This window comes from Prionailurus viverrinus, chromosome B3, assembly GCF_022837055.1.
Source record: "Prionailurus viverrinus isolate Anna chromosome B3, UM_Priviv_1.0, whole genome shotgun sequence".
NCBI classification, from domain to species: Eukaryota; Metazoa; Chordata; class Mammalia; order Carnivora; family Felidae; genus Prionailurus; species Prionailurus viverrinus.
This window is the reverse complement of record NC_062566.1, coordinates 29,958,253-29,983,786: the sequence shown is the minus strand read 5'-3', so window position 1 is coordinate 29,983,786 and position 25,534 is coordinate 29,958,253. Positions and strand designations below refer to the sequence as shown.

The following is a 25,534-nucleotide window of genomic DNA, read 5'->3' as shown; positions in this document are numbered from 1 at the left end:
GCTGGAATGGTTGTTCCAAACACAAGGATGCCTCTGTCCCTCCTGAACCCCAGTCCTTCAATGGTCCCAGAAACCCCAGGAGAAGATGAAAGAGGGATTCCACCATTTGGCGCTGCTTTACCTCCTGGTTTCAGCCCTTTTCCTCTCCCTCAGCGGGTCCTGGCCGGCCCGGACCACACTCCATTCCACTCTCGCCACCCTCACGGGACGACGTCTGTTCTCCCCGTGCCCAGGGACCCAGGGCTCAGTCCCGCTCCTGTTTGTAAGGGCCCCCTCCGGGGTCACGGCTGGAGGTTGGGGGGGGGGGGGCGTTCCTTCCCGAGGCGGCCGCCAGGGGGCGGCAGTAGCGGCTCCAGATGACAGCGGGAGGCCGCCGGTGGGGGAGGGAGGAGGGACCGAGAGAGCGCGGATCCCGGTTCTCCCGGTCGCAAACTTCGAGCCACAGCTTTCCGCGCGCGCCCGAGCCTCTGGCCGCCCGCGCAGCCCGACGCCGAACCGGGGCGCAGCGGGAGCCCGTGCAGGGCGGGCGCGGGGCGGAGGCGGCGGCCGTCCATGCGGCGGGCTCGGGGCTGCCCGGCGCCGGGAAGCACGCGGGGGCGAGGCGAGGCGGCCGCCGGCCGCTCCGGGACGCGGACCGCCAGGTGAGCAGAGCCGCCCGCGCCCCCTGCGCCCCGCCTGCGCGGCCCCGACCCGGCCCGGCCGCTGTCCTCCTCCCGGGCCCGCTCTGGACCTCGGGGCGACGGCGCGGGCGGCGGGCGCAGTGGGTGTGTCCGGGGAGCGGGGGGCTGCGCCCGCACCGGGCTTGGGGAGCCAGCGCGCGCTTGGTCCCAGCCGACGGCTGCGCCGCCTCTCCCTCCTTTCCCTTCTCTTCCCTTCCCGGGGGATCTGCTGTGTCCCGGCGCCAGCACGCACTCCTCCACTCTCCAACTCTGAAACTCTAGAGACAGCCAACCTGGGCAGTCCTGTAGTCGGGGCCCCGCGCTCCCCGGGTCGGGGCGGAGGGGGGCCGGCGAGTGCACACCCAGCCCGTGCGCCCCGACCCCTGCCTCGCCTTCCTTCTGCCCCGGGCCGGAGAGCTGATCCGGTCTCGGTCGGCGCGCATCGAGCCCCAGCCCGGGGCCTCGGCCACGCCGTTTTCTAGAAAGCCTCAAATCCTGGTGTGTGTCTGAGCTAAGCCGCTGCAGCCCTGAGCCAGCGAGAGCCGGAGTGGATGGGTTGTTTCCGCCAACTCCGGACACTTCCTCAAATGCAGCCCAAGTACCTGCAGCCCCTTGGCGCGTTTATAGGATTGGCTTTTGCAGAAGTAGCTCGTGGAGCTTTAGAGATCTGGAAGTTAGTATTTTTTTTTTTCTTTCTTCTAAATAACATCAGCCCTAACTTGGGAAGGGGATTTCAGGGCGTTCTCAGGCCCGCTTAGCATCTGGAAATTGCGGGTCTGGTGTTTGCTAAGCAGCCCACACCCAGCCCCCCCCCCCCCCGCCCCCCGCCCCCTCCCACCGGCCTTCCCTACTGCCTGTTAAATGTGCATGCTTGTGTCTCTTCTGCCTCCTTTGTGACCGACCCCCACCCCGTTCCGCTCAGTAAGTGAATCTGAAGCCTCGGACCTGGGTAGCTGAAGCGATTGTGGGATGCCTGTTGGAATTTGGAATAAGAGACATGCAAGTCTAAGGAATCATCTTGTCCAACCGTCCTGCGCAGCTGAAGGCACCCAGGCACAGAATTATAATCTAAAGATTTTTCAAAGATCACACAGCTCTTAAAACCTGCATAACCTGCATATGTCTTTACTTCATTGATAAAGGGGTGATGAAGGGCTTTATGGGATCTTACTGGGTCTCGATACACAAAGATGCAAACATTTTCAGAACGTGATTGAAATACAGTACTACTCAATTCCTATAGATTTTTGTTGGCACCATAGTTGAATTCCTTTAGAAAACAAAATCCTAGCCCTGGAATTAATTCGAGGAAGCAGATGGGAGTCCTGGGACTTTCCTATAAAGCTCTGCAGGGTTGGAGCAGGGATTTCCCAGAGGTCCCGGCCTGGGAAATGAATTTGGGTGATCAGAATCCTGGAGCCTCTACTGAACAAGCCACCTGGCTGGCCGTCTTGTGAAGAGGGCTGGTCAGATGAGCTCCCATGATCACCTCCACGCCCAGACCGGAGCAGGCAGCAGGTCTTTCTTTCAGTAAGAAATCTAACTGGCTGCTAGGAAAAAATGAATAAAATAAGATACAGTCCAGGGTTTGTGAGTAAGATCAGGGTTGGATATTTTGGCTTGGAGGCTTTTTGGGGTTTTTGTTTGTTTGTTTTGTTGTGCTGCCTGGAAATCTGATTGTGATTGCATCCAATTATCCTAAAGAGTGGCTGGGCACTGCCCCATCCTTCTCGGTCCCCCACATTTCCCTCCATGGCACCACTTCCTCCCAGTTGGCAGGCAGCCTCAGGGTTTGAGAGCCCCATCCTGTCCCCCACGTTTAGAGCACATTCATTACCAAGTTCTGTCCACATTCTTTTGTGATATCACAGGGGTTCATTTTCCTGTCTCCGTTCCCTCTGCCCCCTCCATAAACCCTGTCCACATTACAGTAATCATCTCGCCTCTTGACTCCCAGCCATGAGTTACTTTTTTCATTTTAATCCATCTCCTTCCATGCTGACAGATTAATATTCCTAAAATTCTGATTTCGCCACATCATTCCTCTCAAGAAATCACAATACGACCCCCCCCCCCCTTCCCTGCATTCACTTCTGTTTAATTCTTCTCCAGCTGATGTTTTTGGGCATCTGCTGTGTTCGAGGGACTATTACTATGTGCTGAGACTTAAACCAAGCACAGGACAATATCCTTGCCCTGGATTTGTTGACAGGCTAACAGATGATAAATGGCCACCCGGGGAGACGAAAAGATGTTTTAAAAAAAAAAAGTCACCGCGAAACTAATGCAAAACGTTGGTGATGTGCAACATATCAAGGAGACACAGATGAGGAAGAAGTTTTTTCTGCATGCGAGGAGCTATGAAAATTACAGCTGGGCTTTGAAGCCTGAGGAGGAGTTCAAGGAGATGGGAAAGCCGGAAGGAGAGGGGGCATGCCAGGCAGAGGGAAGAGCTCCAGCAAAGACCTAGCGATGTGAATGGGCTGGAATGGACGTGATAGACCAGGACAAGGCCAGGCTACGTCTGGACAGTTAGGATTTGTCTTAATTCAAGTCCGCTGATCCAAGAGCAGCCCACCTCCTACCTGCCTGATGTACCCAGTGTCTTTATGGTGGTCTTGTATGCTCTCTAACTGCCGCTCAGAAATTCATACCTCCTGTCTGCTCCTCTAAATTCTGCTAGGTAAGTGTGCCTCAGCCCCTCCTGCACACACCTGGCTCTCTCCTCCCTGAACCCATCTGAAGTGCTCCCCTGCCTCCTTTTTTTTTTTTTAAATATTTATTTATTTTTGGGAGAGTGCAAGCGGGGGAAGGGGGGCGGAGAGAGGGGGGCAGAGGATCCGAAGCAGGCTCTGTGCTGCCAGGCTGACAGCAGCTAGCCGGATACGGGGCTGAACTCAGGAGCCGAAGTTGGATGCTCAACCGACTGAGCCACCCAGGTGCCCCGCTCCCCTGCCGCCTTTGCACAGACCGTGTGTTCAGCCTGGACACGATCTAGCAGGCCAGCCGCCTGTCCCAGGCCCCCTGAGGCTTCTCTTCCCTCCACCTTTCCGGGCTGCGTAGCACAGTGCCAGCCCGCGACCAGCACCGGGTGACTTGGAAATGCAACTGGGTTGGACCTTCCAGTCCCACTTTGCCTTCTTTGTCCTCTTGTCTCTACTTCTCCCACCTTTTATCTTTTTCTGTGCGTGCGGAACTGTGGTATTTATGTACGTAGGTGTGGATGCAAAGGTTTCTCGTGTCCGTATGGACTCTTCTCTGTGAAAATAACGGATTGGCAGTGTTAGGCCAGGAGCTACCGCCTACCACAGGCTGGCGCTGGGGAGGCGGAACGTCAGTGGGAAGCTCTGGGCGGCCTCTTGCCCTCTTTGGGTACCCCTCTCCCCTCCTCCTGCAGGACCCGTGGACTGACGCTGGGGGCGTCATTTCTGGGCCTCTTTGCCCTCTCTTCTCTCTCCGGGGCCCTTCAGAACTGACTTCTCCGGTTTCCGGAGCCGTCGCGGTTCGTGAGCACTGGGGTGTGCTACGCCTGGTGCCTTAATCCTCCCACCAACCTGCGAGAGAGCATAATCCGCATTTTACAAGGTAGAAAACTCCAGCTTACTTGCCTTAGGTCGACAACTCGGGTTTTGAACCTAAACCTTAGCACCCAGCACTCTAAGCCAGGTGCTCTTCCCACTATACCCCTGTTTCCTGAAAGGGCTGTGTTTGGAACATCTGAGTCAGGATTAGGATCTGCTGGGACGACGCTCAGATTCCAGAGTGGAGGCAGGGCCTGGAAGTTGGCATTTTTCAGACTGCCTCAGTGATTGTTCTACAGACTGGCTTTGAGGACCCCTGCCCTCGGCTGCCTTAACAATGAGGATCCAGGGACAGGTGGTGAGTTAATAATATTAGCCGCTTTATCCCAGGTCGCATGGTCCTTTTTAACAGAAGCTCTGACCTTGACTCTAAGGAGGGAGTGCTGGTTTGTCATGGCCCAGGCCAGGCAGAGAGCCCTCTTTTGGTCAAAGGGGTCTTGAGTTCACTCCTGGAAGCGTGATCCCCACCTCTCCCCGCAAAGGTGTGCAAGCCCAGCCCCCATGAGGCTCATTGTGAATTTATTTCTGGGCCTGAGCCAGTGCTGAGGGAGAAGGGTCAGGTGGGTTGGTTCCAGAGCCCCAAGTTTCCTAGGGTAGGAAGTGGGTTGGGACTCCCCGGATAGGGCTGACCCCGTGTCGTGCCAGCCACTCTCTCCCTCTCTTCTGAGTGGGGTCTGCTCACCAACAGATCCCTTTTCTTCTACAAGCCCTTATTTTGCACCCTTGTTCGGTCTCTGCCACGTGTGACAAAGGGATGGCCAAAGCCTGGGGGGCTGGTGGGGGGACCCGCCCTGGGTGCTCAGTGCCAGGGCACATCCTATTTGTCTTACCTTCTCTGTACCCGGTCAGGGCTTGGCAGGCACTGTGTGCTAGAAAAAAAAATGTATATAAATAATATATATTACTTTATAATATATATAAATTATATATATATTCTATATACATATATATAAATATACACGTAGTATATATGTGTATATATAAAACTTCAGGCCCCCTCAAGTCCGGGGGTTTGTGTCTGAAGGGCCAAATATTGCAACCTTTTATTCCAATCCAGTGAATGAACCCCTTCCGCTGTGCAGTAATAATAATAATAATAATAATAATAATAATAGTGAGTTGTTCACTCAACATCCTCTCCCCTCTCCCCTCTCCGCTCCCTCCTCGGGTTCCCGTTAGAATCCTCAAGGAAGAACCTAAGATCCAGACAAGGAGCAAGTGTCCTCCTCACGGTTAGTTGTCCCAGCAGAGCGGCCTCTGCCTGCTCAACTCTTTTCACCTCATCTTTCCACGGAACGTGCCGCGCACGTCCCTCCAACGAGCCTGGCAGAAGCCGCTCACTCATGCGGTGCCCCACAGTGCTCTCCCTGGGCCCCTCTCCTCCTGGGCGCGGTCCCGAGGACAGAGAGCCGGGCTGACGCTGTGGTGTCTTGTCTAGTGACACCGGGCAGCCTGCGACCTGGGCTGGGCAGCGGGCGGGCCCGCCCCACCCGCCCAGCCAGCTGGCTGGCTGCCTGAGGGCTGGCCAGCAGTGAGGACCCAAGTAATGAGTGATTAATGGGCGCCCCATCTAATCTCCTGCCAGGGGAAATGAAGGGCCAGCCGTGGGCTGGGGCTCGTCGTGACCTGCTCCAGGTGGGCTTGGAATGCTCCCAGCTCAGGATGGGGATTAAGGCTTGAAAGACAGAGGAAATGAGATGTTAACCCTTTAGGCCATGGCCCTCTGAGCCCCAGCGGGGAAATCGCTAGGGAATTATCTGCAGGCACCTGATGAAAGGGGAGCACGGCCTTTGATTTATGGCGGGGATGCAGCCGCAAGACTACCAGGGGGGTGGGGGGCGGGGTGACAAGCCACGCCTTTGACTTCACCATTTTTCTTGGAGGCTCAGTCAAGAGAGATTAATTTCTTGCGAACATGGATACGTGGACAGCTGGGAGGCCGCTCTACCTGATTCCTTCTTGGAAACCTTCCGATCGTATCAGCGAGTTACAAATTGGTAGTTGCCAGACAGACCTTTCTTCCTGAAACGCAGTGCCTCGGGTCACATGTCATTTCAGGGCAGAGAGGAGGGGGTGTGGCCCCGGCTGGACCGCAGCTCTAGTGGTAGGATCCACCTTTTCCTGGGTCGGGCAGGAGCGCAGTGCTGCTGAGGGTGGGCGCCCCCTGGAGCCGGCTCCCTGGGTTCAGGCCTTGGCCCCACTAAGCGGTGGGTTCCCGGACAGCTTCCTTTTGTGCTGTGGTTCTCCCGTCTGCGAAATGAGGGTGAGAATAATACAGACCCCGGGTGAGAGTCACGAGAGTGTGAGGTGCTTACAGCAGCCTTAGACCTGTAGAAGTGCCGTCGTTTTTTTCTCATTTCTCTGGCTAAACCCCGGAGACCAGACCTTCTCCGGGAAGGGCATAAGCAGCTACTCTGCAGGGTCTCTGAGAATGGGTGAATTGCTTTGGCTGAATTGATGACGTACCCTCTGATTGATCTCGCTTGTTTGACCCTTGACCCTCACGTGCCTTGAATTCTGATCCTCCTTTCCCCTCCCTTCGCTGTTGGCCCTCTGGCCTCCAGCTGCCCTTTGGATTACACTGCCCTGCCCCTTGGCCCCTGCCTCCATGCTCGGCGGCCGGATGTGGTGCATCAGGACAGTGATGCCTGCCTGGTCCGGTCATGGCACGGCCACTTCCGCACCAGTTCTGCCCACGGCCAGCCTTGCCGTGACCTGACGGCTGAGGACGAAGAGGGCAGCTGCCTTGCGAGCAAAATTAGGAACGGCGGAGACAGTCTGATCTGGATGCCAGTCCCAGCGCTGTCCCCTTTTCTGGTTGCTCTCAGTTCCCATTGCCTCCTCATCCTTGATCGAGGCTAATAATAGTAACACTTATCTAATGGTTGAGAGAAGGTCAAACCCGACCGTGGACAGGAGGCCCTTTGGACTGTGGTGGGGAGTTTACTGCTGGTTACAAGGCGGGCCTTAAGCCTGATAACGGGGTGTGCCCTGACATCTAGCCCCTCGAGCCCGTTTGTATCTTTGTGAGAACAGACAAGTGCCCGGGGCCTGCTTGACTTCACTGATGTTTTAGCGAAGGCCCAGGTTTCATTCTACTTGAAGTTCCAGGGATCTTCCGGCCAGCTAAAGAGAAGGAGCTGCCATTTACAGAGCTCTGTATCAGGTCCTGGGATTTGCCTGCGTTGATTTATTTCATTCTCTCAGCGATTCGTGTGAGCTAGACATTATTATTCCTATTCTACAGCCTGGAAAACCAAGGCACAGAGAGGTTAAGGAATTTGCACCTGCTCGCACCGCAAGTAGGTGTCAGAGTGATGTTTGAATTTCCAGTCATCTGACTCCAAAGCGTCATGGGAACTCATGGGCTGGTTAGTGCCTCAGTCTAATCATAACCCACTGGAAAGTCTGATGGTAACCACTTAAAAGTCTAACTGTAACCCACTTAAAACCTTTTAAAAGTTGAGATGTCATTCACATACCATAAAATTCACCATTTTAAAGTATACAATTCAGTGGTTTTAGTGTATTCACGGAGTTGTGCAATCATCACCCATTATATAACTCCAGAATATTTTCATCACCTGCAAAAACTCCATATCCTTTCGAAGTCACTCCCCGTCCTTCCTCCCCAGCAACCCCTGGAAACCTCTCATCTACTTTCTGTCTCCATGGATCCTGGACATTTCAGATAAATGGAATCCTACAATATGTGGTCTCCCGTGATTCGCTTCTTTCACTAAGATTAATGTTTTCATCCGTCTTGAAGCACAGATCGGTGCTTCGTTCCTTTTTATCACCACGTAACCCACTTTGAAAATAAAATAGAGGGCTCTTCTGCTTAGAAAAGGGGTGGAGCTGCCGTCCCAAAACAGATGCAGCGCAAAGAAAGGGGCCCTCAGTCTTTACTGTGGGCAGACGTGAGAGGAGTCTAAAAGTAGGGGCAGGTGGAGCGAGCGCTCCTGCCGGGTGTGGAGGTGGAGGCAGAAGCAGGTGCGGGCCTGGCTGGGTTCCTGCGTCCGGGAGTAGCAGGGGTGCCCAGCTGCGCTCCTCCAGACACCCTGGTGTTCGTGCCAGCGGCGAGGTCTGTCGGGATCCGTCCTGCAGAGGTGGTGTGGGTGCAGTGGGCCGACCCCCCGAGAGACAGGCAGGGGGTTTGGGAGCGCTCTTTGCCATAGTCTGTCCAGTGTGGGTGCCGCATGGACATTTTAGTGGCTGCACAGTCTGCTGCGTCCCTTCTAACTTCAGGGGGACTGTGGTGGCAGGTGCTGCATGCTGGTGACAGCTCCGTGGATTTGCTTAAGTTTCTAGATACAAGGCTTTTTTTTTCTTTTCTGATTACAAAGGGAAGATACATTTATTGTAGAAAAGTTAGGAAATGTGGAAAAACACAGAAAAAAATAAAAATTATCCATAATTCCCCAGCCAGTGATAACCATTATTTTTAATGTGTGTCTTTGTAGTCTTTCTGCACACACACCACACACACACACACACACACACACACACACACACACATACCACACACACATACACACACACATACACACATACACACACACCACACACACACACAGACACACACACCACACACACACACATACATACACACACACCACACACACACACATACACACACACACCACACACACACACACACACACCACACACACACACCACACACACACACACACACACACACACACAGTTTTATAGAATTGGTATCTTGCTGAACATCTTGTTTTGTTTGCGACTTTTTTCACTTAACAATAAACCACAAACATTTCCCCTAGGTACTGAATATTCAATATTCTTGCAAAACATGGTTATCTTAATGGTGGCAGAATATTTTTAAAAACATTAATGTTTGGGGGCGCCTGGGTGGTTCAGCTGGTTAAGCATCTGACTCTTGATTTCGGCTCGGGTCATGATTTCAAGGTTTGTGCGATCGAGCCCCGTGTCGCGCTCTGGGCTAACAGCAAGGAGCCTGCTTGGGATTCTCTCTCTCCCTCTCTCTCTCTGCCTCTCTCCCCGACGTGTACACTCATGCTGTCTCTTTTTCTCAAAATAAGTAAATAAATATTAAAAAATAATAGAAAAAATCCTTATTAAAAAACATTAATGTTTGCTTATTTGGGGACATGTTGGTTTCAGTTTTTCAATATTATTTATAAATAAAACTGCTCTTGTGCATTTTTTTTTGTACTTTTGTTAAGGCATAGTGCTGTTTTGGGGACAAAAGATATAAATACTCCAGAGGTATTTGATACATATGGTCTGATTGGCCTCCCAGAAAGACTGTATAATTTATAATTCCACAAATGTGTTATCTTTTAACTTGACTTTTACTGTACATGTAACTTTACCAAAACATCCCTTCCCCCCTCCTCTTCCTCCCTCTCCTCTTCCCCTCCCTGCCTCACATCTGCATAGTATACTAACTGTTTACAGCATTCTGTTTTCTGCTTGATATTTGCACATCTGTCTTTTTAACAGAGTGTGATTTTGTGTAAACATTCCTCTTGACCTTGTCAGGCTTCCCATTTTTAGGCATAAATGACAGTTTCCATCATTTTAGTTAATGGTCTGGGTTTGTTCCTTGTTTTTCCCTAATCAAAAAATTAGGAGCGCCTGGGTGGCTCAGTCGGATTAAGCAGCAGAGTTTTGATTTTGGCTCAGGTCATGATCTCACAGTCCTGAGATCTAGCCCCATGTCGGGGCCCCATGAAGCCTGCTTGGGATTCTCTCTGTCCCTCTGCCCCTCTACCCTACTCACATTCTCTCTCTCTCTCTCTCTCTCTCTCTCTCAAAACGAACAGACATTTAAAAAAGATCTAGTACTACCAATATCAATCACTGTTCAGTTTGCTGTTATTTCCGCCCCCGCCCCACCCCCCCTCGCTTGTGAAATGGACCAGGAATCACTGTAGATGCCACCGGAGTCAGGGGAGACGGTGTTTGTTCAGCCCTACAATGAAACGGAGGGCCTCCCACGTGCCTTACTGAGTGCAGGAACATCTGTCCATCTTAAAGATAAAGAAGATGGTGTTCCTGCCTTGGGGGGTACTTACAGCCTGGGGAGAGGGGTCCAGCGGAGAGAATGATGGGTGTGATAAGCATTGTGCAGTAGGAAGGCTGGGGGCCCGGCCGAGGGGCATCAGACTCCGATTGGTGGGAATTCAGAGACTTGACGGTGCTCACACCTTAACGGGGAAACCGTGTAGACGGAAGGGAAGGAAATAGGAGGCTGTTGGATTTAATGGCAGGGCTGCATTCTTGAAGACCTCACAGGATTCCCATCTCTCATAACGGACCCTCTTTGCTCCCACAGAACAGAATGTAAAGAGAGTGCCGGTGTGCTTGAGAAATTCTCAGAAAGTGTAGTTTTGCTGTAATGTCGCTTTTCGCGTGGTGGGTCGCGGTTATCTCTAACGTTGTGCTCAGTGGGTTTGCTCGTAAATTGCTCACTGAGTATCTCATGACGGTTTTTTGGCTCCCCCAATAGCCTTGCTGGTGGTGGTGGTGGTTAATCATCATCATCCTCGTGTGTTTTTAATCTGGCACCAACATTCGACACAGTGCCCAGATCAGGGGTCGGCAAACTCTTTTCCCTAAAGGGCCAGAGAGTTCATATTTCAGCCTTGCAGGCTAGATGGTGATTTGTTGCCGCGAATCACCTCTGCCTTTCGAGCATGAGGGCTGTGACAGACAATATATAAACAAGCGGGCAAGTCTGTGTTCTAGTAAAACCTTTTTTTATGGACACTGCAGTTTGAATTTCATATCATTTTTGTGTCATAAAATAGAATCCTGCTAGCTTTTTTCTTTTTTTTTCTTTTTTTAAACGTTTTATTTATTTTTGAGACAGGGAGAGACAGAGCATGAACAGGGGAGGGGCAGAGAGAGAGGGAGACACAGAATCTGAAACAGGCTCCAGGCTCTGAGCTGTCAGCACAGAGCCCGACGCAGGGCTCGAACCCACGGACCGCGAGATCATGACCTGAGCCGAAGTCGGACGCTAAACCAACTGGGCCACCCAGGCGCCCCTAATTTTTTTCTTTTTTAAAAATTTATTTAAAAATATGACAAAGCAGGCAGTGAGCAGGTTTGGCCTACTGGTCAGTTTGTTGACCCCTGGCCTAGGTGACTATAATATTTGAAAATTGTTTTAAATTATAAAAAGTGAATGTTAAAATATCCCGATAGTTAACAAAATCACTCCTAGAAGTTTGAGTGTTCATAAGAGTGTAGAGCTTAATTCACAAGTTCTAGCAAAAGACTGTGGGTGTTTACCATCTTGGGTGATATCAACATAGCAATTACTTCAACACAATTTGTAATTCTTTTTTTTTCTAATTTTTTAATGTTTATTTTTGAGAGAGAGACAGAATGTGAGCAGGGGAGGAGCAGAGAAAGGGAGACACAGAATCCAAAGCAGCCTCCAGGCGCTGAGCTGTCAGCACAGAGCCCGATGTGGGGCTCGAACTCATGGACTGAGAGATCATGACCCGAGCCAAAGTCAGACGATTAACTGACTGAGCCACCCAGCCGCCCCTATAATTCTTGAAGTAGTTATTCTGAATTAAAAAATTTTAATCATACTGTTTCAAAATTTAGGCATCAAATGACTTTATTAATATTGTTATATCATTCTATTTTATGATTCCAGTTGTGGACCATGAAATTGTTTATTATTGTATGCTGTTGTGGAGTCTAGCAATTCTGCCTGACTCTCAACAGCCTGATGACCTATGGTAGGGGCTTTGGAACTTGATTTTGGCTGGAATTCTTACTGTAGAAGCCAGGGGAAGGCATGGAAGGAGCACCAAGGCGTATGTCTGGCACACGGTGAATGTGGAATAAACTTTTGTTCCCTCGCTTCCTTTTCTTTTCCTCCCCACCCAAACTTTCTGTGTGTTTGGTCAGCTCCAAAACATGCTGAGTCTCTTTGACATTGTTACTTTGGTTCTTTCCACATGCAGTAAAGTCACTAACTTTTTTCAATGGAAACAAAAACAAAGGCTGTTAGAAAGCAGTTTCCCCTCCCGGGTCACCGGCTTTCCCTTGCCCAAGAATAAGCAGTGCTCTGCTGAGATCGCCGGCCGGGGCCAGACCAGAGGCCCCAGGTCCAAGGAAGGCGCCTCCAGCTGGGTGCAGACCCAGCTCTCCAGCCAGGAGGGGGGGCGCCTGGCCTGCTGGCCGCTCCGAGCCGTGCAGCTCCTGGGTGTATCTTGGTTTCAAGGATTCCAACGGTAGGAAAGCCAGGGTCCTCTCCAGATGGAAGACCACCAGCCCCGAAGGTGACCGTGATGCTGTAGCTCTTGGCTCGCGAGTGTGCTCTTGCTGTGTGTGTTGGATGGAAGGCCTGTCTTGAGTAGACGTGTGTTTGTGTTGTTTAGAGGATAATGGCGCATAACCACGTGTGCTTTCTGGCCTGGGGTCCGGCAGGATGTAAGAGGAGGCAGCCGCTATCCCTTGGCCAGGGAGACTTTTCATTATTACGTTGGCTGGGGGCTGGTGTTCCTCCTGTGCTTTAGGAGCTCTTTGGTTTATGCACAAGTGATCTTGGGGCCAAGGGCACGGGTGTTGAGTCCTGACTTTGCATGAACTTGCCATAGAACCTCCAGCAACACATTCTCCCACACTCTCTGGGGTTACGAATTCTTCGTTCCTAAGTGAATGGTGACAACCTAGACCATTTCTGGGGGCTCTTTTCTCAGTTGAGATATGTGGGGAGCCCGGACTTTCACTCCCACCCAGCATCAATAAGGCATCCTTCCCCCTCCCCACTGGGGTGGTCAGAGGAGGCCTAGTGGAGAGTCCAGACTCTTACCACCGCCTGGCAGTAATGAGGCCATTCATCCCCTTTCCCTTCCTGCCAGTGGTGCAAATGGAGGCCAGATGAGGCACGGTAGTGAGGCATCCCTAACCTCCCCAGCCAGAGAAGTATCTATGGGACCTGCTGGAGAGCTCAGCAGTTATGATGCTCCCCCTTCCCTTCCAAAGTCAGTGGAGGCCAAGTGGCAAATTTGGGTTTCCCTCTCACCCCTGGCCATCATGAGGTGGGGTCCTCCTTCCCTTGCTGAAGCCATATGAAAGGCAGCCAGCAAAAATGGAAGGTTTAAGTAAGATCCAGAGCCTCATAACACGATGCCTAAAATATCCAGGATGTGATTGGACATTACTCATTGTATCAAGAACCAGGAAGATCTCCAGCTGAATGAAAAAAGACAGTCAGCTGATGCCAACACCGAGATGATGGAGATGTGAGATTTATCTGACAAAGCTTTTAAAACAGCCATCATAAAATGCTTCAGCGAGCAGTGCTGAACGTGCTCGAGACAAATGAGAAGAAAATAGAAAGTTTCAGAAAAGAAATAGAAGACCTAAAGAAGAACCAAATGAAAGTTTTCTTAAAAAAAAAATGTTTGTTTGTTTGTTTATTGAGAAGGGGGAAGGGGGCAGAGAGAGAAGGAGAGAGAGAATCTCAAGCAGGCTCCACGCTGTCAGCCCAGAGGCTGACGTGGGGCTCGAACTCACACACCATGAGATCATGACCTGAGCCCAAACCAAGAGTTGGATGCTTAACTGACAGACCGTCCAGCGTCCTCAAAATGAAAAGTCTTCAAATTTAAAAATATAACAATTGAAATAAAATCTCACGAGGATGGGCTGAACCACAGAACAGAGATGACAGAGGACAGAATCCGCGAACTTGAAGATGTAACAATAAAAATTACCTGATCTGAACAACAGAGAGAAAACAGACTGGGGGAGGGAAAAAAACAAGGTGAGATCATCAGGGATCTATAGGACTGTAATAATGTCTTTGAAATCTTAAGATGGAAGAAAGAAGGTAGGACTGAAAAATACTCAAGGAACTAGAACTTCCTGAGGTTAGGCTAAGGTACAAACCCACAGAATCAGGAAGCACTAGTGAATTCCCAACAGGATAAACCCAAAGAAGTCTGTACCACAGTACGTCATAGTCAAACCTCCGAAAATAATCGGGGAAAAGGAAAAATGAAGTAGGAGGAATTGGTCTGCCGGGTTTCGAGACCTCTATAGCTGTAGGAATCCAGTCCGTGTAGCGGGATAGGCACACAGGTCAGTGGCCCAGAAGAGAGAACCCAGAAATACGCCCATCCGATTTTTGACAAAGGTACACAGGGACATGGGAGAAACGCCAACTGGAATGATTTCATTGATGAGCGAGGGGAGGCTGGTAGACGATGGAATGGAAAGGAAGTTTATCTGAGGGATAATACAAACGAAAACTTGAAGGTTGGCAAGAGGCCAGGCCTAGGCCACGCGGGAGGGGAAGTCACGGAAGCCCCGGTAAGCTTTGAGCTTTTATTCATGGGAAGGATGGTGGTATCACCACCCAAGTATGGGAAGGCTCCGTGGGAGGGGGACCTGGTGTGGAGCTGGCGGCTGGCTCCTTTTATTATTCATCTTGGGTGGGTCATCGGCAGGCAGAAACTGGAAATAGTCTGAATGAGAGGGGTAGGCCTTGAGATGTGGAGCCTTGGAGACCCGAGCATGAGATAATAATCAGAGAGGTCAGAGGGTAAGAGTCCTTACCCTGCTTGCGCAGCTCATTAGTGGGGCCTGGGTTACTGGTGATATTTTTCTAGTCCTGGTTTGGGTCACAGGGAGCGTCGACAAGGCGGACAGAAGTGACAGGAAGAGAACAGATTTGCCTGGCCATTGACGCTAGAGAAAAAGGGTATGGTTAACAGTTTTATTCTGCTAAACCCAACTGCCTTGATTGCCCCCTTGACCTCTGGGTGACCTTTGACTCCAACGACTTGCTTCTCTTGGTTGCCTTGAATACATTTCCTAGTTCATGAGATGGCTGTCTGTTTCACATTATCGTAATCTTTCAATCACAGCACCTGATGTCAGCTTTACCTAATACCGGCCCATCACAGAATTGTGTAAAGGAAGTCAGGCTAATTGCTAGGCTTCTGCCGCCTTCTGTAAGGATATATGGAGCCTTTTGGCACACGCTGCCCGGCAGCGATTGCTACAGATCATTGGCTAGATTTCTATCACGTAAAAAAATAATGACATAATTCAAATGTCAATGCAGAAGCCGTAAGAGCCAAGCAAAAAAGAGGCAAATCCTTTCCCCTGGTGCTCAGAAGCACCGAGGGCAGAGCGTGTGGCTGGCTGATTTATGGTGACCGAGGCATGCTGGGCCGGGACGTGTTCTGGACAGGCAAACGCATGCGGGGACTGAGGGAATAACCTGGACTCAAGGCCAAAGCCGCCGTGGAGTGAACGGGCGGAGCACAACCTCACGCACAGCAGCTTCCCCGGCTGGGGCCCATGCCGCAGTCTGCATGTTGTGCACCAGGTAAATGTGAGTGCGAGCCTCTCTCCTGGAAATGTATGTTTGAGGTAGCGTGCCGGGGGACCTGCGAGATGGTTTAACGTAGTGCGAAGACAAGCCATGACTCCAGTGGTCAAGTGGCTCGGGTTCAGATCATGCTGCTTACTTACTAGCTCTGGGACTGCAGACATATTGTTTCAGGGCTTACAGCCTCAGTTTCCTCTTCTATAAAATGGGGATATCAATAACACCTACCTCCTAGGATTGTCTTAAGAACATATATAAACATGTATAATTTTTTTCTTAATTTGAGAGAGAGAGAGAGAGAGAGAGAGGAGGGGGTGCAAGCTGGGGACAGGGCAGGGGGAGGCAGAGAATCCCAAGCAGGCTCCATGCTCAGTGCGGAGTCTGATGCGGAGCTTGATCCCACGACCCTGAGATCATGACCTGAGCCGAAATCAAGAGTTGTACCCTTAACCAATTGAGCCACCCAGGCGCCCCACGTGTCTAATTTTATAGATAACTTTTTTCCTGAAAGAATACCACATTAGCTGTGTTCTTCCCAGTCCTGAAGTCTTACCTTAGACCCATTTTGTAGATGAATGTGGTCTTGCCCTCTGTGGATCTGTTCTTTTAGTGTTAGTGCATCTGGGACACTCTCCTTTGCCGATACCTGTGTGTGTGTGTGCACGTGTGCACACAGATGTACGCAGGTGCTTGCTGGAGTGGCAAGAGGCCATCCGCAGGTGGCAGGACCTGAGTTTGTATCAGAAGGAAAGGAGGTGGACCAGGAGGTTGGCTCAGCCTGAGCCAAAGCTGCCATTAGTCCCAGGGCCACCTGTTTTGACCAAGGGGGCTGGAGAATGTATTGGTCTTTGAAATGGGCTGGATCATCATCTTGGAGAGGGCCTGGGCAGCAAATCTGTGGTTCCCACAGATTTGAGCTCCCTGCAGAGCCCCGCTGTGGGAGTTTGATCTTGTTTCCTTTGATTAATGGCAACCCAGGGATTACAAACTACTCTTGGCAGGGGGTGCTGGGGAGAGATGGAGTGCTCAGGGTGGGGAGGAAGGCTGTATCGGTGTGGTGTCTCGGTGTTTTTGATCCCTTGGTAGGGTGGCCTGCAGCCCATCACAGCTGCTTATTTGCATGTTGGAGGCTTTGGGGTGGGGGTAGGGGCAGAGAATGTCATCAATAGTGTTAATTTCAGAAAGTGTTAACATTTACTGTGGAAGCAAAGTGACTGTTTAAACGCTGGGCTGGGCAACAGTACCTTGGAAACATGGTATGATCATGCTTGGAGAGAGGCCCTCTGAGTGAGACTGAATGTAAATCCTTTCTGTCATCACAGAGCACCTACTGTGCCCCAGGCCCTGTTCTAGGCTTCAGGAACATAAAAAAAAAAGCAAGTCTTTGAGAAGAGTCTTTACTCTTCTGTAGTCCCACCTAAGGGGGCTGAAAGACAAATGCAAATCACATTGATACACTGTGACAATTGCTAGATGGGAGCTCTGCTGGAGACTTAACACAGAAGTAAAGACATTTAACCAGGTTTATCAAGTGCTGTAAATCAAATGACTAAGTAACATTTGGGGAAAGAAAGGGTCTTACTCCAGATGCATTTCTGCCTTTGATCTGTAGTATGAGGCCATTTGAAGTTGAAAAACCGACTTTATACAGAAGCAGGAATAAATGGCCCATTTATTTCAAATATCTTGCCTTCCTGATATTTCTGACCTTGAACGTTTTCCTTAGTTACCTGGGAAACATTCTTTAGGACTGAAAACAAATATAAACCACATCAATGGTAATGACCATGAAAAATGATGCAATTTGTATCGAGATCCTTAACTAATCTGTGCCGAGTACCAATTTCTCCAGGTAAGAAAGGAGAGGTAGGTGTTTTCCTAATTGAATAACCAAACCTGCTATAATGTGTTTGGTTGGAAGTATCCAGGGAGTTTCAATGGCTCTTCAAACATTTTTTTTCCTAGATCAGATTCTGTGGGTTTTCAGGTCACTCTGGGTAAACCAGCCAGTTTACAGAATGGAGGTTCAATGGGAAGAAATGAATAACGTGGCCGAGTTTGACGATGACAGAGGAAAAAGGACACGTTCTGCAAGGGGCTAGGAGACAGGATGGAGCACAGAGGGCTGGGAGGGAGACGTTCCTCTGGCTGGCTTCACCCAGTTGGAAGAGGCTGGAAATGTGACCTGGCCTGGGGCTCCTCAGGGCCTGGCCCCGAATACCCTGCTGCCTGGGGCAGGCAAGTGATGACGGCCCCCGGAGGGTTTAGGAGGGTGGGCCTCTCTGTGGAGGCAGCACAGGCCTGCGGTGGGTCAGCGCCTCCATTCTGGTTCAAGGCCAGCCTGTAGCCACTTACTGAACATCAGCAATAGCAGAGAGCAGACATGGGCTCTGTTTTCTGAGAAGTGGGACTCACGTGCCTCTCTTCTGAAGACAGTGTCAAATGACGATTCAGTGCATAAAATCTGGGCTCGGGCTGCCTGGTTTTGAGTCCTGACTCCCCCACCTACTCACCGGGTGGCTTGGAAAAGTGACTTAACCTCTCTGTACCTCCATTTCCCCATGGCAAGTTGTCGTAAGGCTGAAAATGAGTTCATGTGTGTTAAGCATATCAAATGCCATCTGGCACATGGTAGCCACTGAGTAGATGTTTGCTGGCATCCTTGGCCTCATGACTATTATGATCAGAAATGATAGAGTATGAAAACGGCTCATCCTGGCTGACTTTGCTCTAGGTGATGTTTATGGCACAATGAACAACCACGTCCTGACCTGTTTCACCTCCTAGCACATCCACGAGGCACCTTCAGTCCTTTAGGAAAGCATCCATCCATCCATCCATTCATCCATCCGTCCATTCACGTGTTTATTACTAAATGGCTAGCTAAGCATGATTCTCTGCTAGGTGAGAGGCAGTGAGTCTAACAGTGAAAAGAGGGCCAACTCTGGTGTTGGCGATCTGTGTTTGTCCCTGGCCTACCCTCTACCTGCCGTGTGGCCTCAGTTTTGCTGTGATGATTAAATATCATGTCCCACATCAGGTGCTTAGTGAAAGTCGGTTCCTGACTCTTCTTCTGCTTTACTGTTAATGGAAGACAGATGGGGGTTGGACACCGATGTTGGGAGCCTACAGCCTGGTACTTTTGTCCACAGACAATTTGCATGTCAGGTAGGGGGCGCCGCAAAGGGTCGGCCACTGTTCTGGGAGAAGAAAGTTGGCGGAAATGGCGGTGGAGCAGAAATGTTGGTGATATTGGGGAAGACGGGATTGGGCGGAGCATAGGCCCAGCGTGGAGGCCCTTGTTCTGTCAGGACTTTCTGGGGGCAGCTTTCACAAAGGAAGGGCAGCTTCTGTGACTTGCCCCCACCACACGTTCCTGGGTGCTGATTTGGGCTCTGGAACTGCCTCCTGAAATGTCTGGTCCTCATTCTTGTGGTGAGTCCCTTCCACCGCCCCAGGGAGTAGGGCTTTTGTTTGTCTGGGTGATCGCTTTACATCATGGCGGTTCCAGAGGGGGAGAAGCCTAAGTGTGGGGGGAAGATGGGGAGGAGGTGGGGGAAGATGGCTCCTGTCGTGGCGATGTGGCCTCAAGGTGGGCCTTTCTGAACCCATGCATGGGAGGCTGAGCAGAGCCTTTTCTTCCGGGGACCACGGAACTCAGGTGGGTTTTTCCAGGAGTTCTGGTCAGGCCATGAGGAGAAGGGGCAGGAAACATGCTCAGAGGTGGGCCTGTTGGTAAAGGGCAGCAAAATAGTGCCCCTGTCATCTTTGGAGTTGGGAGCCACCTTCCACCCTGAGTTAAGTCTGTCATGGCTCCTCTTTCTGTCTCCGCCATACTGAGCCTTGGAACCCCGTGCCACTTCCTCCTGGTACGTGGGGACTGTGACTCTAGCCTGACCCAAATCAGGTGACCGTTCAGCCTTCCTGCAGGATCTTTGTGGAAAGGAGAGAGAGTCGGGCCCTGGGCTTCCCCCAGGGAGCCTATGTTCTAACAGCAACTACATCGTTGGATTTGTTGGTCGCTGTCAAGAAAAGTTATAAATCCACAGACGCAAACCTCAAAAAGCGGAATCAGCCCCACAGATAGCATGCTTACTCAGCTCCCCAGGCTCGGCACAGTGCCGCCAAATGAATTTTTGGGAAACCTCGCTTTCATCAGGTCTCTGCCTGCTCCCTACGATGGCTCTTTCCCAGCCATCTCATCAAAATTCGGTGCGGCTTCTCAGGGGCTTGGGCAATGTGGCTCTGCCTCGTCGTCATGATTTTACTCCCCCTGACCAGTTCGAACTCTGCCGTGCCTTCTGGTCTTCCAGTGCATTTAAAAAGGGCATTTAAACTGTTCTGTGAGCCACGGCGAGACATGGCTGCCCACAGTGTGTGCGACGGACGCCAGAGCGTTTCCTTTCTCCTTCGTTCTTTTCTGTTTCACTTAAAAAAGTGCAGGTTATGACCCACAGAACAGACAGGGGTTGCGGCCCGCGGTTTGAAAAGCAGAACTGACATAACACAGTAGTGATCACGGAAGCACAGGTGAACACCAGGAAATGGCAGAGTCCCTCTGGAACAAGCTCCTCAACCGTATGATCGAATAAAAGTGATGAGTCAAATCGGATTAAGAAGTTGGTCAAAAAACATTCTGGACCAGTGGCCTCCGAAACTTTTTTTTGGATGGCAACCTCCGTCGGTAAAAAATGTCTACACGTACAGCTCCCACGTAGTGTTTGGTTATCATTTTTTAACTAATGTATGATGTGACCACATAAGATGTACACCCAAAATATAAATTCTAAGAAGGTGAGGCAAAGAGGAAAAAAGCCCTATTTTAAAATGACAGGTAGGGCGCCTGGTGGCTCAGTCGGTTAAGCGACCGACTTCGGCTCAGGTCATGATCTCACGGTTCGTGAGTTCGAGCCCCGCGTCCTGCTCTCCACTCCCAGCGCAGAACCTGCTTCGGATCCTCTGTCTCCCTCTCTTTCTGCCTCTCCCTGGCTTGTGCTCTCCTTCTCTTTCTGTGTCAAAAAAAATTAAATAAACGTTAAAAAAAAAAAAAAAGAGAGGCTAATCATGACGGCTTCGGCTTCGTTCTATTATCAGCAAATACCTCAAGGCAAGATATGCCCAGAGGATGGGGTCCATGGTTCTCAGCAGGGGCTGTCAATCTGTTTTCAAATTGTTTGGATATTTAAGATGTTTTTCTGGTTGGCTTCTTGTCAGTTGTGGAAACCACTGCTTTGCAGCAGACCTTCTTTCCTCGACATCGCCCTTCCTTTCCCGAAAAAACCAGAAAAGCTCCCCAGTACCTGGTTTTGCTGCTTCCATCCACCAGAAATCCGAAGGGAGTCATGGGTGACTCTTCTCTTTCCCTCCTGCCACAGCCATTCATTTGCCGTATTCAGGGATTTTTACCTCCTCACAGGGGGGCGGGTCTCCCCATGTTCTCCTCCCATTGCTGCATTGCTCCCACACTGCTTCCTTCTTCCTTCCGGTTCCTCCCACGCCTGTATACACGTGATTCCCATTTCCTGCGACGGTCCACGCCTGGCTGTCGCCTGCTTCAAGCCCCAGCATAAAGGTCAGTTCCTCAGAGGGACCTTCTCCGACCACTGCCCGGTGTACTTCCTGAGGCACCTCGGACTTTCTTTCATGGTGCTTGTAAGAATTGTATTTTATTTTCATCAATTTTTTTAACGTTTGTTTATTTTTTTTTTTTTTTTTTTTTTTTTTTTTTTTTTTTAAATTTTTTTTCAACGTTTATTTATTTTTGGGACAGAGAGAGACAGAGCATGAACGGGGGAGGGGCAGAGAGAGAGAGGGAGACACAGAATCGGAAACAGGCTCCAGGCTCTGAGCCATCAGCCCAGAGCCTGACGCGGGGCTCGAACTCACGGACCGCAAGATCATGACCTGGCTGAAGTCGGACGCTTAACCGACTGCGCCACCCAGGCGCCCCTAACGTTTGTTTATTTTTGAGAGGGGGGGGGAACCGAGCATGAGCAGGGGAGGGGCAGAGAGAGAGGGAGACACAGAATCGGAAACAGGCTCCAGGCTCTGAGCTGTCAGCACGGAGCCCCACGTGGGGCTTGAACTCGTGAACCGCGAGATCATGACCCTCAACCGACTGAGCCACCCAGGCGCCCCCTATAACAATTTTATTTTTTTAAAAAAAATTTTTTTTTCAACGTTTATTTATTTTTTGGGACAGAGAGAGACAGAGCATGAACGGGGGAGGGGCAGAGAGAGAGGGAGACACAGAATCGGAAACAGGCTCCAGGCTCCGAGCCATCAGCCCAGAGCCCGATGCGGGGCTCGAACTCACAGACCGCGACATCGTGACCTGGCTGAAGTCGGACGCCTAACCGACTGCGCCACCCAGGCGCCCCAACAACAATTTTATTTTTATACTTATGTTTCAGTTTGTTTAAAGTGTATAGTCCTCTACACCTAGACTCTAAGTTCCTTGAGGAGCGTGCCTACAGTGCCATGTGCGTGCACGCATGTGTGTGTCTATCACCCAGTTCACGCCATCTTAATAAATATTTATTTCATACTCCCAGCAACCCTACAGGTAGTTCCAAGCGATATCCACCCCCCCCCCCCCCCCCGCCTGACAGCCAAGGAAATTGAAAGACAGAAGTGTTAATGCCAAAAGTCACCTGCTTAATAAATGAGGCCCCTGGTCTCAGACCTAGGTCATTGAGGCTACAGCGTGTGCACTTTTTACCGGCTACTCTAGATTGCTCATTTGTAACCTGCGTAGACTACGGGCCGACCGTAAGTCCCATCTTCCTTGCTGATGTCTGACCAGCCCTCTACAGCGATTTTTCTCTTGATCTAGCTTGGTTTGTGCCCAGGGTCTCTGTATAACACTATTCACCTGTTGTTCTAGACAACGCTATCCTTTCCTCTGACAGCTCCAAGTCCCTGAATCTTATCCACCTAAGCTAGATTGTAAAGGGAGACCACTGACTCATCCTTTTCTTGAGTCTCATGATAAGTAAATAATTATTGATTAGTTGATCATTATTAGGAGCTTGGCAGAGATTTCATCCTACTCTCTGTCTTCACACAGACCCACTACCCGGCCAAGAAGACAATGCCTTGGATTCAGAGGAGTTTTAACTGTTCCAATTTATGCTTGTTGGCCTTCTTCCTGGTGGATCTCAGTGTAACTTCTGGCCGAGACCCAAGAATTTCAGGGTCTTCAATGCCATGAGTAATTTCATGAGTTGCTGATGGCTAATTAGGGGTGATTACAGTTAAGAGGCTTTACTTTCTTAATAGCCCCCAGAAAGGGCTGGTGGTAACTTTTAAAATCTTGATTATTTTCCCCTGCAAGTGGAAGGCTCTGATTCGCATCACTGTCTTTTCTTAAGTCCTTATAATTTATCTCACCATCCCCACTTCCACCCCTTTTCTGGTAAGAAAGAAATCTGAAGGGGAAACTGATGATTTTGGAAAACTAGCTTTATTAGAGCGGACCCCTGGGCATGCCTTGAAACCTCGCTTCATCTGTTGCCTTTCCCTGAGAAGGAGGTACAGGAAGAGGGGAGACTGGGCCGTGGTTTTTCTTCCCAAGTTCCATTATATCCCAACCAAGCCTCCCATCCCGGGCTTTCTGACGCCGTTTATAGTTTACCTTTGAAACTGTTGGTTCATCTGACAGTGTTAAGACATTCTGTGTAGTAAGGGCTTCCGAGGAGAGGTGTATTTGTAGGTGGGGGGTTCTACCCTCCTCTTTTTCCTGGGACGACACATTGCAGGTGTCGCTTGACCTCTTCCTGCACCAATGCCAGCAGAGCTACTTGGTGATGAGTGTCGCTCAGGTGCCAGGCACGGGCCAAGCCCGGTGCACATGTCCGCCACTTAATCCCCACCACCTGTGTCAATCCCTTAGGCAGTATTTTTTTAAACAGTTTCATTGAGATGTAATTCACATAGCATACACCTCACCGATTTAACATCTCCAATTAAATGATTTTTAATACATTCACGGGTTGGGCAGGCAGCCATCAGCACAGTGTAATTTGAGACCACTTTTGTCACCCCAGGAGGAAATCTTGCACCTCCCCTTATCCCCTCCCAACCTTTCTGACCCTGGCAGCCACTCATGTATTTTTTTGTCTCTATAGATTTGCTTACCCCCAACATTTCCTGTAAATGGAATCGTGCAATATGTAGTCTCCTGTGGCTGGCTTCTTTAACTCAGGATAATGTTTTCAAGGTTCATGATGATGTAGCATGTATCAGTACATCATTTCTTTTTATTATTAAGCAGTATGTTTTTTCTTTTTTTTTTTTTTTAAAGTGTATTTATTTATATTGAGAGCAAGAGAGAGAATGAGTAGGGGAGGGGCAGAGAAAGAGGGAAAGAGAGAATCCCCCATGCTGTCAGCACAGAGCCCAATGCGGGGCTCGATTCCATGAACTGTGAGATCACGACCTGAGCCGAAACTAAGAGTTGGACACTTAACCGACTGAACCACCCAGGCGCCCCACGATTTTTTTTTAATGTTTTAATGTTTATTTATCTTTGAGTGAGAGAGACAGAGTGTGAGTGGGAGAGGGGCAGAGAGAGAGAGGGAGACACAGACTCCAAAGCAGGTTCCAGGCTCTGAGCTATCAGCACAGAGCCTGACACGGGGCTTGAACTCACAGACCTCGCGATCATGACCTGAGCTCAAGTCGGACGCTTAACCAACTGAACCACCCAGGCGTCCCCTGTTAGGCGGTATTTTTACCCCTAAATGTACAGTTGGCAGAACCAAAACACACAGAGGCGAAGTGACTTTCCTGTGGTCATGTAGCCTTTAATAGATGGAGCTAGATTTCCAACGCAGGGCTGCCTAATGCCGACTCTGATATTAGCCAGTCTGAGATAATCATACTAATAGTAATTTATTGAACATCCTTTATGGATCAATGCCTGTGCTGAATGTCCCATAAATCTGTTACCTCATGTTCGTGTATACTCGGATTTCAACTGGGAAATGTAACCATAACTGGACAGCGGCGTTTTTATTTTAATGGCTTCCATTTGCTCGCTTCCGGTTTCATTGGCCCCCCCTTAGACTCCAGGATCTTCTTAAGCAAATGATGCTAAAAATAGTATTGTTGTTCCTTCCGTAGGAGTTGAACATCGCTCCCATCTGCGGAAAACTGGTAACATCTCAGAGGAGCCCTTGCTTCTTCCGGGACGCCCAGCATCATGGTTTCTTATTTCATGCGGTCTCTCAGGTAAGTGGAGAACCTTTACAAAAGACAACAGGAAAACAGGAAATTCGATATTTGCATTTCCTCTACAGTCTCTATAGTAACTAGCCTTGAGGGTCTGCACATCAGTGATATTGTTGATATACTATGTGCATGTGTATAATAAGTCCGCTATTCACAAGAGCCCTCGAGGCCTAGGGAGTAGTGTGCTGTGGGAAGAGGTGCTCGGACTGAGATCCAAGTGACTTGGGTTCAACCCGGTGTTCTGCTAGTTCCTGGGAGACCTCTGGGGTTCAGATTCTTATTTTTAAATAAAGACGTTCCTGGATGCGTGGATATTTAGCCTGGCTGCCCAATGGAATTACCTGAAGAACTTAAGCCAATTTTATCCTCTGGCTTGGACTTAATTGATCCAGTGTACTTAAAAAGGGACATCTCTGGTTCCTTCTGCTCAAAACATCTGTGACCTTCACCTGCGTGTTTTATTTGATCCCGATAAACCCTTTGAAAACGTCTTCGGTCCAAATGCTCTATAACAACACAATATGCAAAATGGTTAACGGTAGTGTTTTATTAAGCTAAATTTGTTTCCTAGGTTTGGATTTGTGATATTTACATATTATGAGATCAGTGAGTCTGTGTTGATAAACACCAAAATTTGGAATCGGGATTTATGGATGATGGCTTGTACATCAGCCTTAGCATCTAGCTTATTTTGC

At 49.9% G+C, this 25,534-nt stretch overlaps 1 protein-coding gene across 3 annotated transcripts in view; it reads left to right on the top strand.

Annotated features, from left to right (window-relative positions):
* Positions 1-400: 400 nt before the first annotated feature.
* THSD4 (thrombospondin type 1 domain containing 4) overlaps positions 401-25,534 on the top strand; it is a 564,941-nt gene continuing 539,807 nt past the window's right edge. The window contains exons 1-2 of one of the 3 annotated variants that reach the window (XM_047863578.1): positions 401-641; positions 24,732-24,839. In XM_047863578.1, coding sequence (XP_047719534.1) covers positions 24,811-24,839 — 29 coding nt within the window. In that variant the 5' untranslated portion in view covers positions 401-641; positions 24,732-24,810. Of the gene's footprint in view, positions 642-21,134; positions 21,258-24,731; positions 24,840-25,534 lie in introns of those variants that run through there. The other 2 variants (XM_047863580.1, XM_047863579.1) reach the window with 2 other exon arrangements.